Source organism: Pteropus alecto, unplaced genomic scaffold (genome assembly GCF_000325575.1).
Source record: "Pteropus alecto unplaced genomic scaffold, ASM32557v1 scaffold164, whole genome shotgun sequence".
NCBI lineage: Eukaryota > Metazoa > Chordata > Mammalia > Chiroptera > Pteropodidae > Pteropus > Pteropus alecto.
This window is the reverse complement of record NW_006439568.1, coordinates 19,067,829-19,084,959: the sequence shown is the minus strand read 5'-3', so window position 1 is coordinate 19,084,959 and position 17,131 is coordinate 19,067,829. Positions and strand designations below refer to the sequence as shown.

The 17,131-nt window shown below is 32.3% G+C and overlaps 1 protein-coding gene across 16 annotated transcripts in view; it reads left to right on the top strand.

Annotated features, from left to right (window-relative positions):
* The window catches only part of RIMS2 (regulating synaptic membrane exocytosis 2), a 549,058-nt gene that overhangs the window by 242,870 nt on the left and 289,057 nt on the right, over positions 1 to 17,131 (top strand). For 15 of the 16 annotated variants that reach the window (XM_015593047.2, XM_015593053.2, XM_025050124.1 and 12 more), the window contains one exon: positions 14,334 to 15,259. In XM_015593047.2, coding sequence (XP_015448533.1) covers positions 14,334 to 15,259 — 926 coding nt within the window. Of the gene's footprint in view, positions 1 to 14,333; positions 15,260 to 17,131 lie in introns of those variants that run through there. The other variant, XM_025050130.1, reaches the window with a different exon arrangement.

Genomic DNA, 17,131 nt, shown 5'->3' with positions numbered 1-17,131 from the left:
TCAGTCCGATGGTTCTCTCTTTACCTTGTTGACAATTTATTTTTCTGAGCAGAAGCTTTTTAGTTTGATATAGTCCCATTCATTTATTTTAGCTTTAACTTCCCTTGCTTTTGAGGTCAAATTCATAAAATCCTCTTTAAGTCCAAGGTCCTTTAGTTTAGTTCCTACGTTTTCTTCTATGCACTTTATTGTTTCAGGTCTTCTATTGAGGTCTTTAATCCATTTTGAGTTAATTTTGGTATGTGGTGATAGACAACAGTCTAGTTTCATTCTTTTGCAGGTGGCTTTCCAGTTTTCCCAATACTATTTATTGAAGAAGCTTTCCTTTTTCCACTGCATGTTTTTTTGGCTTTTTTGTCAAAAATTATTTGCCCATATAAATATGGGTTTACTTCTGGACTCTCGATTCTGTTCCACTGGTCCATGTGTCTATTTTGCTGCCAAATACCATGCCGTTTTGATTACTGTCGCTTTGTAGTATAATTTGAAGTCAGGCAGAGTGATGCCTCCAGCCTCATTCTTTTTTCTCAGGATGGCTTTGGCAATTCGGGGTCTTTTGTGCTTCCATACAAATCTGATTTTTTGTTCTATTTCTTTAAAAATTACCGATGGGATTTTAATGGGGGATTGCATTAAATCTATATACTGCTTCAGATAATACGACCATTTTAACTACGTTGATTCTTCCAATCCACGGAAGAACACAGAATATCTTTCCATTTCTTTGTATCTTCTTTGATTTCTTTTAATAGGGTCTTGTAGTTTTCATTATATAGGCCCTTCACATGTTTCGTTAAATTTATTCCTAGGTATTTTATTCTTTTTGTTGCAAAAGGAATTATTTTTTCCACTTCTTTTTCTGACACTTCAGTATTAGAGTATAGGAACGCTATGGACTTTTGAACTTTGATTTTGTATCCGGAGACTTTACTGTATTTGCTTGTTGTTTCTAGCAGTGTTCTTGTGGAGTCTTTACAGTTTTCTATATAGAGAATCTGGGGAACTTTAAATGCAGTTTGACACTCTGTTTCCGTCTGTCATTACACTAACCATTGGATCTTAGGAAATTGTATGTACCAAGTATTTTTTTTTAAGCTCTAACATGTTCTGATTTTCTAAATACACCTAAATCTGTCACAACCCGCAACTCTAATAAGATTGTAGGTTGGGGTGGAATGCCATTTTTAAAGAATTGCAGAGACTTTCAGATATCATTAAATTAAAACTTGAGTTTGTTTTCCAATTGTTAGTTGTTTTGAAAAGTAACATTAACTATAGTCAGTGATTGAGAGAGAATTCTTTTTTCCTCCCTTACTCTCTTTCTTTCTCTGACTGAGCTCCTGCTAAATGTCATGGTCTATATTAAGGATGTGATGAAGTATCTGGATGAATAGTGGTAGCCATTTGGCTAACCACTGCACTTTTTCTAGGCTGCTTCAACTTAACACCATTCTAGACTTAAATGTTCTAGGGTTCAGTGGGATACCCTCCTGCCTTACTCCTGTGTTTCCTTCCACGTGGTAAGAGCGGCACTAAAATAATATCCCCGCTTCCCTGAACTCTCAGGTCCACTCCACCGTTCGGGACAAGGAACGAACATAAGTAGCACTTTGTTTTCCTTTCCTCTTTCTCTTGGGAACAAGCTGTTCACAGAGAGCATGAATTCTCTCCTGTTCCTGCCTCAAGTTTTACAGGGACAGACTATAAAATAAATAGTCTCAGGCCAGTGTTATCCGTGCCTGGATAGGAGTGTTTATCTGATGGTGAGGCTTGGTATCAGGAAGCCCACTTTTACGTAGATACAGGCCAATTCTCCACTTACAGTTTTATCAACAAAAGAGATAGTATTCTATGTGCCATCTACTCTTTTGCCGATTTCCAAATTAGCTTAGAAGTTGGGCGGGTGATAGTTTAATGTGAATTACTTAAAAAAAAATAAAGCAGCTTGTGGCTGTTGCTTGAGACATGTTGAGTGTGATTTGTTTTTTATTATTTTCTAGCCTTAACTAGAACAAGTCATAATTGGATGAAATGTAATTTTAAACATGCAATATTGTGATATTTTTGATCTCAGAAAATATTTTGATCTCATTAAATTACTTTTTTAGTGTAAAATTAGAAATAGGAAATACTTTAAAGAAACCACGTGACTACAGGATATATAAAGGTCCTAGAGTACTTTCTTTTCACCAGGAAAATACCAATTTCCATAAAATTGAGTTCATAAACATCATGATAACTGATGAGAAAGTAACATACAGACTTTAGAGTCTGTATCATGGATTCTGTTAGCCAAGAAGATTTCAGGTGCAAGTAATAGAAAACCCAACTGAGATTGCTTTAAAAAATAAGGGGGAATTTATTGATTTACCTGGTTGAAAACTCCAGATGTACATGTTACTTCAGGTAAGAATTGATCCTGAATTTCATATAATGTGACTTAGGACCTAATTTCTTTCTATTTTTAATGACACTAAGTGGATATTGACTCCGTTTTGGAAATACCCCTCCAATTCGTGACCCTAAATTGACTTCAAGTAGCTCTGCGAGTTATATGAATCCTGTTATAAAACAGGAAATCTGTGTCTCAGCACTCTCAGACAGATGTCCTTAAGGGTCACTGTAATTGGACCAGCCTTGGTCATTGTGGTAGTCTTATGCAGGGATGGTACTCTGCTAGTCATGACTCACCTCTAGGGCAAGTGAAGCCAGTTCCATCCAAACCACAAAGCTGAGGCTGAGGAGACATTCTTTCTCTTCCAAAAAAGAAAGAAAATATATGATATCGAGCCAAACAACATATTCATTAGGGTTGTTTCCAGAGTACCTTTTCTATTATCTTCATTCAGAAAGCTTTAAGTAATGTAAAAATTCACCTATTTTTAGCCTGTTACCTAACACATTTTTAGAGAATAGGCATAAATTAAAGGTTAAGCAAGTACCTTCACAATGTGATATTATTTTCTGTCAGTTGTTTGAAGACTGCTAAAGAAACTTTGCTATAAAAGTGGTAAAAAAAGAATAATTTATCTTGGGAGAATTTATATGAAAAGCATGTCTACATTCATATGAAAGTCTTAACTCTAGTTTCTAATCTGGGTGTCTCATCATCCTCATTGTCTCAGACATGCTTCTTCATGGATATCCCTCCTTTAAATGTGGTATTTAAAAGAGAACATCATATTTTAAATATTATCAAACCAAACAAAAGCACTCGATGAAATTTAATGACCTTATTTCACAAAGTTCGGCCCCATCAGTGTCTTCCATCACATTCCACCTCTACTTTTTTGGGGTCTGCCTTCAGCAAGCGTCACAATTTTCTTTTTTTTTCCTGCCTGTAATACATCACTGACAGAGGATTTTGTAGAGAAGTATTGGGTCAAGCTGGTAAGAGGCTAAAAGAGCTTTATTAGAGGAAGAATTACTTCAGGGAAAAAGGGTAATTATTTAAAAGAGGGTGTTTTATGGAAGTTTTGCTCTCTGGGGTATAATGCTATCTTCTTCAGTACGCCTTCTTGAAAATTTCTAATTACGCTTTAATGCTTTTGTGATGTAGATATACGCATTTTGGACAGGCTTTCTTAGACTGGGAGTGGAGTGAAAACAATGGGAACCTAAGATATAATTGTATACATACCACTTTTGAAGAGAATCTGCTAACAAGTCCACTTTATAGTATTTTACTGATCTTAAAGAATTAAGGAATCAAAAGTGTCTATCTATCTTGAAGAGAATACACTGCATATGTAAACAGTGGGGCTGAATGATGCCTAATTTGAAACAATGTAATATTGGTATAGAGAACTAAGGAACACCATCCTGCTGGCATGCAGATGTTAGGTGCTGTTTTCTCTGTTTGAGAAAGAATATTCCTTTAACTCGAAGATAAATTAGGTTCCTTTAATTGATCTAATTGAGTCAAATCAGATTTGCAAATCATATAGAAATACTTATATCAGTTCCTTTGGCTTTATATCAAGATATGTAACATGCTATGTGTGTATTTATTGACTAAATATACAAGAATTATGTAGAAAAAATTTTATTACCACAAATACTGGTATAATGAAGACTCCAAGTGCTAAATGAAACATATTTTCTTTTTGTTCTGTCATGGAAGTTGCTCCAAATAGTATTGTATTCATTTGTTATTATAAATTCTCCTCCAAGAAAAATCTTGTTTAGTAAGTACTTTCTTTGTACCTGTCACTTTCTAAAATCATTCGAATGAGTTGTATTCTCATGCAGATTAGTGTCAGGCTAATCGACAGAGCTGTAGCTCTATTTTTTAAAGATTCTTTCTGTTCTGTTACTAAGAAACAGCTTTTCTTTAACTCCTCATCTCTCCCTATCTCAAGCAATGTAGTTTTCTCAATGTCTCTGAAAAACAACCACGTAAATTCTCAGTCATTCTTACAAATCAACAAAACAGCACAAAAAAGATATCTAGTAGTTGGTTGAGTGAAGAGATTGACATTCTCAGGACTCATACATTGAAGGCATGTCTTTTGCTTCTTTATTTAGGAGTAGTATTTTGGGTAATTTGTGAGTTTATTTTTCAAGGTGAAATACAAATAAAGAAAATTAGTGTGAGTTTTGGCTAATACTATTAAGTTTATATCATAGATAGGCTATCTAATTGGGCAAATGAAATTTATTTTTAACATAGTGTAAAAAAATCTTGTCACAACAAAGAAAATCCATACCATAACTAGAAGGTAATAAATGTTACGAAAAAGATAAAGTAAAGTAGGTTAGGGGATTGGGATTGGGAGTGCAGGAAGTGGAGGTGGAGATTGAAATATTTCATATGGTGTTCAGAGTGGGCCTTCTTGAGAAAGTGATATTTAAAGGAAGACTCGAAGAAGGTCTCTACTGACTAGAAGACCAGAAGGCATCTCTACTGCGACCTGGGGGAACAGCATTCCAGGCAGAGGGAGCTGCCAGAGCAGTGGCCCTAAAATAAGAGAAGGCAAGGAAGCCGGGCTGGCTGGGTCTGAGTGAGCCAGGGGCAAGTGGTAGAAAAGAAGACTAGAGAGTAATGGGTGCCAGATCCCATAGGCCTTGTAAGCAAAATGGGGAGTTACTGAAGGGTTTCAATCATGTTAATGATTTGATCTGACTTCAATTCTTGTTGCTATGTTGAGACTGAGTCAGAGAAGTATGACAGAGTAGAAGCAGAGAGACAAGTTAGGAAGTTTTTGCAGATATTCACACAAAAAACGATGGTGACTTCACCAGGCTTGTACTAGTCAAGGTGTAGAAGTGTTTGGATTCTAGATATAATCTGATGGTAGATCCAACAGAATTTCTTTATGGATTGGAGAAGAAGGTGGAGGGAAAGAATTGCTATTAACCGAGATGGAAAATACTGCTTCTACTTAAACCCACTTATGTGTAGTTCCCATATTGTAAAAGACTATATGATTATTTTTCCCAATAAGGAAATAAACACTTAAGATGAAAATTAATTATAAATGTTTGCTGTGCAGGTAAGCAGCACCTTTCCTCTTTGGTATATACCTCTAGCTGTGTTTGTTTCCTTTTATGAGAAGGGGTTTCTCTTCTCTGAATAACTGTGGTTTTAGCCCCTAATAAAAAATCTTGGTCTCTTAGGAATAAAAAAAGGAAGAAATAATGGAATAAGTGTATTAAAGCGATAATCGGAATTTAATAAAAGAACTAATATTAAAAGAATATAAAGGTGACAAGGAAGAATGAAATAAAATAACTTTCTGGAGGCTTTTACTGATGATTATGGAAAGTAGTTGTTGATTATATTTATTTATACATTTTTTTTCCTCTTCTATTTCTTCTATCTTCTTTGTATTATTTTCAGTTAATCTTTTTTATTGTAGGATTGTTTCTAAGGCTGCCTGCCATAGACACAAGGGAAATAAAATCACTACAGGTTTAAATTATCTCCTAGTATAGAATGGTTCCTAGTCTGGATTTCTATAGTATCATTTGTGCATTGGTTTTTAGAAATTTGAATATACAAAGTATCTTTCAACTGTAAATTGAAAATATTGGTGTAAATACAATGAAAATTAATTAAAACTAGTATCTGATTCATAGACTTTTTATTTTGTACTTCTGAAGAAGTCAATGGATACTAAAGATATAATTATTCTCATGAAAACTTTTTAAAGCCCAAATTGGGTCCCCATAAATTTGAATGAATGGGAAGTACCCAGGGAACCTTTTTTAAATGTAAAAGTTGAGTTATAAATGGGGAAAATAGTCCTAAAAGTATGATATAACTCTCTGAAGCGTAGGGAGGAGGAAATTAGAGACCTAGAAAGATCATTAGAGAGTAGAGGGAAAGCAGTAGTGGTATAAGAAGTAATACGATGAGTCTGTGTGGACTTAAAAGAGGAGCTAGAAACAAGATTAATGGTAGAGGAGATAATTGGCAGCAGAGTGTGCATTACTGTTGGGATAACACTGCCAAGAGAACTCACTGAGGTAGTAAAAGTGAGTGGAAGGGAAAGTAAAAAAGTTTAGCTTTTGAAGCATCAGCTGTAATGTTATTTTTGAAATCTGGACTATCAACTTGGAAGAATCAGAATATTCTGTGGAATTCCTTTTTCAGTTTGATATGAACCATGGGGTCTAAATGGATAGATTTTATTATTGGTTAGCATTTCTATGAAGATGAATTATTTTGAATTTATATTGCATTTTTGTTTGAAGAATCTACAAGCGTTTCTTAGGAATCTTGGAGGGGAAAAAGACTTATTTTTCCCTATGCCTCCCACAGTCTCTCCAAGATCTATAGTTAATTCTAGGACAGAATCCTGTAGATGAATACTGCTCAGATAGTTAAATAGTGCTACCACATTATCCCTAGACCCTCATTTAAACTTGAAATTTGGGAGACCAGAAAACAATGCAGTACTTCTGCGTTTCTCTCTACTCTTCAACACTGGCCTTTTCTCAGTTTTATTTAAGTTTATTTGGAATGACTTAAATATAATTCTCAAAAGTGTAATTGTAACATCTAGATAATTGACTTTTAGTGCAAGAGAATCTTCTTTTCTATTTTTAATTTTTATGAATGACTAAACAGAGGCACCTAGAGGTTAAGTGAGAAAGTGAGAAAAGCTTGATTTAAACATTGTCTAACCAAACACCCAGTTCACGGAACACATTTTTTTTTTTTAATTAAATTTTCACAGAAACTGCTATTTCCTATTCCATTACCTCCTTAGGGAAGTATTTTTTCTGTAAAGATTAAGAAATTTGTTATCGAATAATTGAGAAGAAATTGTAGAGTAAACCTATTAAACCATTACCAACTTTTATTGTCACTATACATTTTATAGTGAAAGCAGAGCCGTAGGATTATCAATAAGAAACACAATGAATTTTGTTATTTTAAAAATAGCATAATTCATATAGAAGAACATGGTTTACACATTTCTAAATCTTTTCATTTTAAATGTGATGCCTAGGAATACCTTAGATGTAGGAGGCATTTGGTGTTCTGTATTGTGAGGCACTAATCAGCTAAATACCATAATCCTCCTTACAGGGTACATTCTTACTTGACCTGGAGCTATATACAGCCACATAGTAACAACATTAAAGAGTAACCTTAACAGGCCCATCACTAGAGCACTTTATGACTGCACCTGTGAATAAGTGTTGTTTTATGTGTAACTTTTTAGTAATTGACTTTTGAAATACAATGATTGTGAGCAAGCAGAGACTTTCAAATCATCTGATTAAGGATGATTCCTGTGATTTTGCTAGAGCTAGAAGGATTAAATGAAAGCACTGCCTGGCTCTGTGTTAATGTATTTTTGTCAACATGATGCTTCATGCTCGACAGATGTGCATTGGTTGAGCAAAAGGTAAAACTATAATAATATGTTAAATATTGTGATATGTAAAAAAGATCGATCTGTTTTATAATTTTTAATGAATATAAATGATTTGACTTGTTAAAAGCTTTTTGTAGAAATTATAGAAATGGAACATATATATTTCATGTTTTACAGGATCATATACTTCTGTTAAATCTTTGATTTAATGTGCCTTAACAGCTTCAAATTTCTGAATTTGATTACGTTATGTTTAAAATATGGTTAGCATGTGTAATTGAATTAATGAGGCATCATTTAATTTATTTAGCAATATCCATACTTTATAAAGCTTTAAAAAAGATGGAGGTCTTTTTTCAGATTATTGATTATTTAAATGTCATTTCTATTCTTTTACTTATAAAATGACAATTATTTAATGATCTCTACTAATAAAGATTATGAGCAAGAGATTTTCATATAGATAGTACTTAACTGTACTAATATAAAATTTGAATTTACAAAAATTAGTAATGTTTAAATTCTTCACTCTACTTTTAGTGTCATGATGGTTCATAAAATCTATATGTCTTAAGAATTATAAATGTATAAATATTAAAAGTTAAGTTTCCATCTAACCTTTTATTATCTTTATGTTTTTAAATATTTATTGGATTATATTTTCAGAAATTTGATTATTTTATAGTATGTAAGTTCAGAATTGCTATATATAAATGATATAATAACAAACCACATGGAATAGTAAAGTTTGTAAATATTAAAATAAAAACTATTGGAAAATATGACAAATTAACATACAGTATAAATTGAGACTGCCTCTGAGAATTGAGAAAGTGTCTTAAATTGGGAAGGAATCTTTGATTTTGGAATTTCCCCATTAGTCAGCATAATTTTTAGACATGGAATTTTAAGGAAACTTGTTGGTAGAGCTTCTTGCACAAACTGTTATGCCCAATAAAATGTGAATACATAGGTAGAATATTCAGAAATAGATTGGTTAGCCCAGTGACAAAAAGTTATAAGTAACGAACAGAAATGCTACTGATTAAAGTAGAAATAAAGTAGAAAATATTTCTAGATGCAATTTTTTTGTAAACTGGTTCTAGTTAAAATGCTTATGATATGACGAAAGAGAAAATAATTTAACAGCCTAGGTTTCAGTAAAGAGAAGATGAACAGATATTAGATAAATATAAAGTGACTATAACTACATACTGATATTGTATCATCAGTCAGATATAGAGATTGATAGAATGAATGTATAGAGGTAAAAATTAAGGCAATGTGTAATGCCACAAACATTTTATTCTGAAGAAAGGCATAATTTTGGATTCTGCTTTTTAATGTCTCAGGATCTTTGAAGGATTAAGTGAACTATAACATCTTAGATGAATTGTTCCATTTCTATGAATTATAAATTATGGGTTAAATACTGTTAAATGCTTCATAATTGTTTAGAGATGTGTACAGATTATCATTGTATTATTTCACCTATAAAATGTTTTCCACCTAATACTAATAAATGCTAAGGCTTGCTTATAAAGGCCAGTAGCAAAGATGGAGATTAGAGATATAGTACTTGGATTTTAATCAGGTTCTGAAAAAAATATAATGTCTAAGAAATACAATAGTTTTAATTCAAAGGAGAGTATATAATGCAATAATTCACAATACAATTGTTAAAATTGTTTTGACAGAATATTTTAATATTTGGAGAAACTGATATTAAATTCTTCATTGTTTGGTAAGCATATTCTTAGAATAAAATTTTGCCTTGTAGCATAGCTTTAAGATAGTGTAAGGTACTATAACCTTAAAGTCTATTTTTAAAAACTTAATTCCATGTTAAGTAACAGTGACACTATTTATCCCAATTTCAGAAATCATGACCACTGTTCTATTTTTACTTAAATCCAACACAAATCAGCATCTACAGTATGATTCACATGCTTCAGGCAAATTTCATAATCTCTAGAACAAAGTGATTGCTGGATTTAATATTGAATTCAATTAATTGAAGGTATGATTTTTAAAAAGCACTTATATAGCTTGCTAAGGACTAATTATTAATAGCCTTTCTTCTAGAACTGAATTCTATAAGTAAATATTTTTATTTATTAGTAAAATAGAATATTCTTTGTGTTATAAAGACTCACTATATTCATTTTATTTATACTTTTCTTACTTTCAAAAATTCATGTTAGTCTCTCAGGGAATGAAGTATTCCCTTTAAAAATAGTTTTTCTATTTCCGTCCTATAATACCCAACGTGATGTTAAATATATTAGAAATCCCTGATTTACAAAGAAGTTTTATTCTAAATGTTTAGTTGTGAGGTGATTGATACTCAAAACACATTTTGATGAAGAAGTCATTTTATAAATAATAAATGGTTTCTGAAGCCTAACAACAAAGGCCAAATTAACATATAATAGAGCTAAATTACACAACTTGTAAAATAGTTCCTTTCACCTGAGTTGCCGTTGCTGCCATGGGAGCAGTAGGGGAAAGAAAAGAACAAGGTTGTTTTAGCAAATCAGTGGGTTTAATTCAGTACAGAAAAAAGAAACAAGCCATAAAAAGTAGAGAACATTTAAGGGAGAATTAATTAAGCAATTCTTTAATTCAACAGATGTTTATTGAGTACCTGTTATGTGCCAGCCTCCTTAGATCCAGGTTGCTAGTCCTTATGAAATTTAACATATTATAGATATTCCTGGATGGAAATGGATAAGATTACCTAGGGGAAGAAGTACAGTGAGGAATAGGGACACCATTATATTAAATTGCCTTCAAAATATCCAATTTCCTCCTTAACATTTTCTGAAATTTTTTACTTCACTCTCTTGTGTGGTCATGTTTTTTCACATTTTAGATATTAATTTGTATTAATAATCTGCTCGTTTCACTTTTGACTTTCAACTGAGAGCAGGTATAATGGGGAATTGGAATTTACTTAGCTTGGGAGCATGAAATATTTTGAAAAGGAGGGGTATGTGAAAAAGGCTTATTGGGCTGCCTTCAGGTGGGCTCTAGAGATCAACTATCTTTGAAAATCCTCGATTTAATAAAATAACAATTAAGAATTAAGTAGATTTATATTTTCTAAGACAGCTTGGAGTAAAATATTTAAAAAAAGAAAATAATAGCAACTTAACGAGAAACACAAAACATTTCCAATGAAGTATATTTTATATAAATGGGCTATACTCAGCGTAATTACCTATTCAAGTCTTAGTTCAAATGTATCTTTTCAGAAATACCTTTTATGTAGAAAGTAGGCTCCCTTCGTCACTATTTGTAATTTTCACTATTTCAAATTTTTTCATAGTATTGATCACTATAAGAAATAGCCTTAATTTATTTGTTTATATGCTTATTGTCTCCCCTACTAGAAAGAAAACTTCTTTAGAGAAGGGACACTATATGTCTTTTCTGTTGTGTTCCCAACAACTAGAATCATACCTGGCACAGAGTAAGCCCGAAATAAATATTTGTTTAATAAATGACTGAATAATAGAGCTACAAATGTATGTTAAACACAGTCCTTTCCGGTTAAGAAATTTAAAGTCTGGTGGACAGTACAGGACACTAAGTAGATGATTGTAAATAGGGCGAGTAGTGTTATGTTGAGGAAATACAGAGGCACAAAAGTGAAATTTAGCTGATGAACTGATCTTAATAGTCCATGGTGAAGTGGTAATATTGTTTTCATTTAAAAAATCACATTTTACTTCCATTTTTATGTCTTCAAAAATCATATACATATATAGCTATATAATTTCCTATGTTGAATTTTATGGAAATTAGAATTAAATTACACAATCTCTAAATGAAATTTAAGAAATTATTTTCTTATGTACCCTATAAATCTTAGAAACACTAAAATTTTACTCTTGGAAGAGTGTCAATTTCTTGATATTAAATTAAGTTTATGAATACCTTATGTTCTTAGAGACAAATATGTTTATTAACATAGATTGCAAAAATTATATCATTTTTAACATACCAAAATGTATTTGAATTCCTAACATAAAGTCTGCATCTAATGGAGGTTAGATGGTCATTTTAAGAAGGAACTGATTCTTTAGAGTTCCTTGGAGAAATTCTCTCTTATCTCAGTATTTCAGTAAAGTAAATAAATATAAGTAGCCAGTTAAATAAATGTGAACATGTTCAAAATTGGCACCATGACTGGAATATCCTTATTATTTCTTGCTATGCTTTAAGCTTTCATTTTGGCATATTAACTTGACGAAGTTGTGGTATGAATATTATAAGATCATAGACCCTAAGAAATGGAAGAGGATTTTAGAGTCATTTAGCATCTTAAAATCAAGGGTCTTTTACTGATTTTTCTATTCCCAGCTTATATTATAGTGTGTAGCATTTAGTTCTTATTGATTAGATATTTGTTAAAATTATATGTGAGTTGATATTTATAATCTATGTCTCTCACTTTAAAACACAGACTGTCAAAGCATAAATGGCTATATAGGTTCAAATAACTGGTTAATGGCTAAAACAGGACTAAGAAACCCATATTCCTCAACTCTAGTGTTCTTTTCGTGATACATTGCTACCATTGCTGTGTTTTTTTCTTTAGTCATTTTTGTATAAAAATAATGACAAAAAGTAAAATGAATTATGCATAAACACATATTTGGTTGTTATGTAGATTAACACCATAAAAATTATTTCTAATGGTCTGTTTTGATTATATATTTTAAACTGTAGGAGTCTGGTTTTATGTAACACTTGTAACCTAAAAGCTTTGTAATTAAGCCTTAAATATTTTATATTTATGTATAAATGTAAGAATGTAAATGTAAAAAAAAAAAAATCACACCCACTTGCTTAATCTTAAAACATTTAGGGGGGTATTGACTATAGTACTTTCCCTTTATGGTTCCAGGTTAGAGTCAAACCTGGTGATGCATTTGTGAGATCTGAAAGGTGGAAGAGACATAGAAGCCATTATTGTCAAGCAGCAATTGTTGGCAGGCAGGTGGGCAAAAGTCAAAGTCTTAGTGGATCTGGACAAACTCCTATTAATTGACCACCCTAACAGTAGGCAGCTGAGATAATTGATGGCAAATTCCCAGACTCTTGAGATTCACAGCCACTTACTAATGACAACCCCTGCCTTTATTTTTCAGGTGCAGAACAGCAGTATTAACATCTCTGACCTTTATTCCTCTAGCTTGTTCAACAGTTGTGTAGCTTCCGATTCCTGAATTAAAAACCTTCCTACCTGGAAAATCTAGAGTGATTTCTATTTTCCTTAATGAATCCTACATTGGAAGACTGTATTACAGATATGGGTGAAAAGGGATTTGGGGACACAGAGGAGACTTTAGAGGACAGTGATGATGTTGCTGGAATGCATCATTCCACATGTATTCTTTCTCTACTCTTGCTTTTGCAACCAAAAAAATATTGTCTAAGAAATTCACAACTGAGCTGTCAAATGTTGATCCTCTTTTAATTCAACTGATTCCACTATTTTATTATCTCCTGTTCATATGTTCTGACAAAATCCTCATAACATTTATTCTAAACGTTTTCTGTCATCTCCAGGATTCCAGTTTCATTGCTTCTTATGGCTAGTGGTTGACATTATCTGAGTTCGTGCCAGAGAAGAAAGCAATGTGAATATTTTGTTGACAAAGAGTATTAATACTAAGTGTAATTGTGAGGTCCGCCAGGCTGTACCAGTGTTAGAGGGACAGGTTGAAAACAATAGACAGTATCTTCCTCTGACACTGTAAGGAAATATGAGGTGTCAGATGTGCAGAGAAGTGTCATCAAATTTGCCTTAACCTTGATGATGGAATAAGAACCAGCAGTCCTTTCTAACTTCTAGAGATTTTATGATGCATAAATCATTATTGCTGGTATTTATTTAAGTTCCGTATCTCAAGTTAAGCAATAAAGAGATATAATGATAAGGTGAAGATTTAGATACTAGGAATACTAGGAATGATCTACATAGATGGATGAATGAAAAATGATTTTTAAGAGCCATCACTTAGTTTTAGTCAGAAAGCATTCAATTCTTGAGCCAAGTCAGTTTGGCTTCATTATGTTTTCAAGTAAGTTTCATACCAAGCTGTCAGGAATAGAGAGAATAGAAGGTGGAATTTTTTTAAGCTTCTGAGTAACAGTTCGGAGATATCTGAAATGTATTGAGCTAAGCAAGGAAATTAGAATAAAGTATTTTGCAGCAACAGAGTATGATGGTTATCTAATTTAGGACATAAGTACATTTCATATACAATGTATCAGACATTTAATAACTACATCAAAAATACCTTTAAAATTTTCTATTTGAACTGAATAAAATGAATATAAGTAAAACTTTAGTCGTGGCATAAATTTAAAATGAAATTGAAAGAAAAGAACAAAAGAACTATTTGAGTTTATCCAATAGTGAATTAATAAAATGTAAAATTATTTAAATGTTTCTCTTCTCATCATTATCTTTCTTTGGTTATTTAGGAAAAGAAGTCCATCAGTGTCCAGAGATCAGAATAGGAGATACGACCAAAGAGAAGAAAGAGAGGAATATTCACAGTATGCTACTTCAGATAGTGCAATGCCTAGATCTCCATCAGATTATGCTGATAGGAGGTCTCAGCGCGAACCTCAGTTTTATGAAGAGTCTGACCGTATGAATTATAGGGACTCCAACAGGAGAAGTCATAGGCATTCCAAGGAATATATTGTAGATGATGAAGATGTGGAGAGTAGAGATGAATATGAAAGACAAAGGAGAGAGGAGGAATACCAGTCACGTTATCGAAGTGATCCGAACTTGGCCCGTTATCCAGTAAAGCCACAGCCATATGAAGAGCAAATGCGTATTCATGCTGAAGTGTCCAGAGCACGGCATGAAAGAAGGCATAGTGATGTTTCTTTGGCAAATGCTGAACTGGATGATTCCAGGATTTCTATGCTAAGGATGGAACGACCATCCAGGCAAAGGTCTATATCTGAACGTAGAGCTGCCATGGAAAATCAGCGATCTTATTCAATGGAAAGAACTCGAGAGGCTCAGGGACCAACTTCTTATCCACAAAGGACCACAAACCATAGTCCTCCCACCCCCCGGAGGAGTCCAATACCCATTGATAGACAAGACATGAGACGTACTGACTCACTAAGGAAACAACACCACTTAGATCCTAGCTCTGCTGTGAGGAAAACAAAAAGGGAAAAAATGGAAACGATGTTAAGGAATGATTCTCTCAGTTCTGACCAGTCAGAGTCAGTGAGACCTCCACCACCGAAGCCTCATAAGTCAAAGAAAGGTGGTAAAATGCGCCAGGTTTCACTGAGCAGTTCAGAGGAGGAATTGGCTTCCACACCTGAATATACAAGTTGTGAGGATGTTGAGATTGAAAGTGAGAGTGTCAGTGAAAAAGGTAAGCTACTCTATTTTAATCACACAATTCTCTGTAATTGATTAGATAAGAGTTTTCTTTTTAGATTGTATTTCTGAGTAAACATTTAAAAGTTACATATTGGAAGTTTTTTTTTCTATTTTTTCTATTTATTTTATTTTAAAAGTCTTGTAATGGTGTTGGTTATGTGAAGAAAATTTTAAGTTATAAAAAGTGAATTTCCTCTGTAAGTCTGTTCATTTTTTAAATTGTTTTTCGCTTTGTTTCTAAACATTTTATTGCACCACTTGATGGCATATTTAAAAAACCTATTAACTATAGTTGTAAAAATAAGATTTTTTGTGTTTTTTTAAAAGTAACAATATGTTTACTATAAAGCAGCTGAAAAATTCTTCAAAGTATAAAGAATGAAATATAAGCTATCCTTAATATTTTTCCCAAAATATAACCATCATTAACATTTTGTTCTATTTTCTTCCCCGTTTCCTATGCATGTATATTTTACATATTTGTAAAATTGATATCATACTATATGTAATTTTGTGTTCTGGTTTTTTGAATTGATATCATTAGCTTTTTTCAAACCATTAGATGATCTTCAGAAATACATTTTAAATGGCTGCACTATCATAAGGATATACCACAAACTACTTCTTTATTTGGGGCATCGCAGTTGCTTCTAATTGTTAGTATAAATAATACTATAATGGTTATCTTTATACATAATTTTTTTGCATATATCTTTGATTATTTCACAAATACATATTTGTGCTTTTTTTTAAATTTTTTTAAAAGCTTTTAACTTGGATTACCCACCTGCTTTCCCAAAATGCTATAACACTCCATATTCCTTTCATATACTTTCATGAAGCAGATATGCTTGAGCTTTCAAGGCCAGATGCCCCCAAAATTTGGCAGTTGAATAAACCACAAAAAATGCTATCTCTTTGTCATTTTAATTTGAATTTGGTTGTGAAGCTGAATTTTTTATATGTTTACGAGTATTTGGTATCTTCTCTGAATTATTTATTCCATTTATTTCTTCTGCCTATGTTCATATTGGGTATTAATTAGTTTTTGTCTTATTGATTTTCATGTGGTTATGATTTTACCCATTTAACTGTCTTCTGTTTCAAATATATTTCCCATTTTGATGTTTTTTATCTTTATGTTATGAACAAATTTTCTTTGGTCATTTGGAAATACTGAATTTAATATAGCTAAGTCTTTGCATCTTTGGTGACATATTTTCGATTCCTTTTATCTTCAGAAACTCTTTATTCATCCCCAAATCAGTTAAATATTTAACTTTATATTTTCTCATGTTTTTACTATTTATTTTTTTAAACTTTAACTTCTTAATCTTTCTGTGATTTTTTAATTTTTTTGGTGTATGCCAAAATACTCCAGGTAGGTGAGTATCTAACATAAATCTTTTGTACCACACCCCCTTCAATTTTCTGACACTATTTGAGGAATAATTGATTTTTTGTTCTTAAGAATTAATGGAAATCAGTAAAGGAATTCAAGAAGGCAGCTAGAGTGAAATTAATATTAGATCATTTTATACTGTATAAAAAAGTAATTTGTTAGGAAACAGAAATGAAAAGCAGAAACCAGAAACCAGAAAATGTGATTTAAAAATAATTAATAAAAATGAGGAAGGCCTACGTGAAGAAAGCTACAAAACTCTCCTGAGTAACACAGAGGAAATTGTGAGTAGAGATTCATTTCATGTTCCGAATTGGGAAGGCTAAATACCATAAGGATATGTGTTCCTTTTAAATCATCTCAGAGTTAATAACGTAGTCATAATCCCAATTGGTTCATCCGATTTCTAAATCTAAAGTTAATCTAGAAGATATAGAGGAGGAAAACTTTAACTCTTTTTTT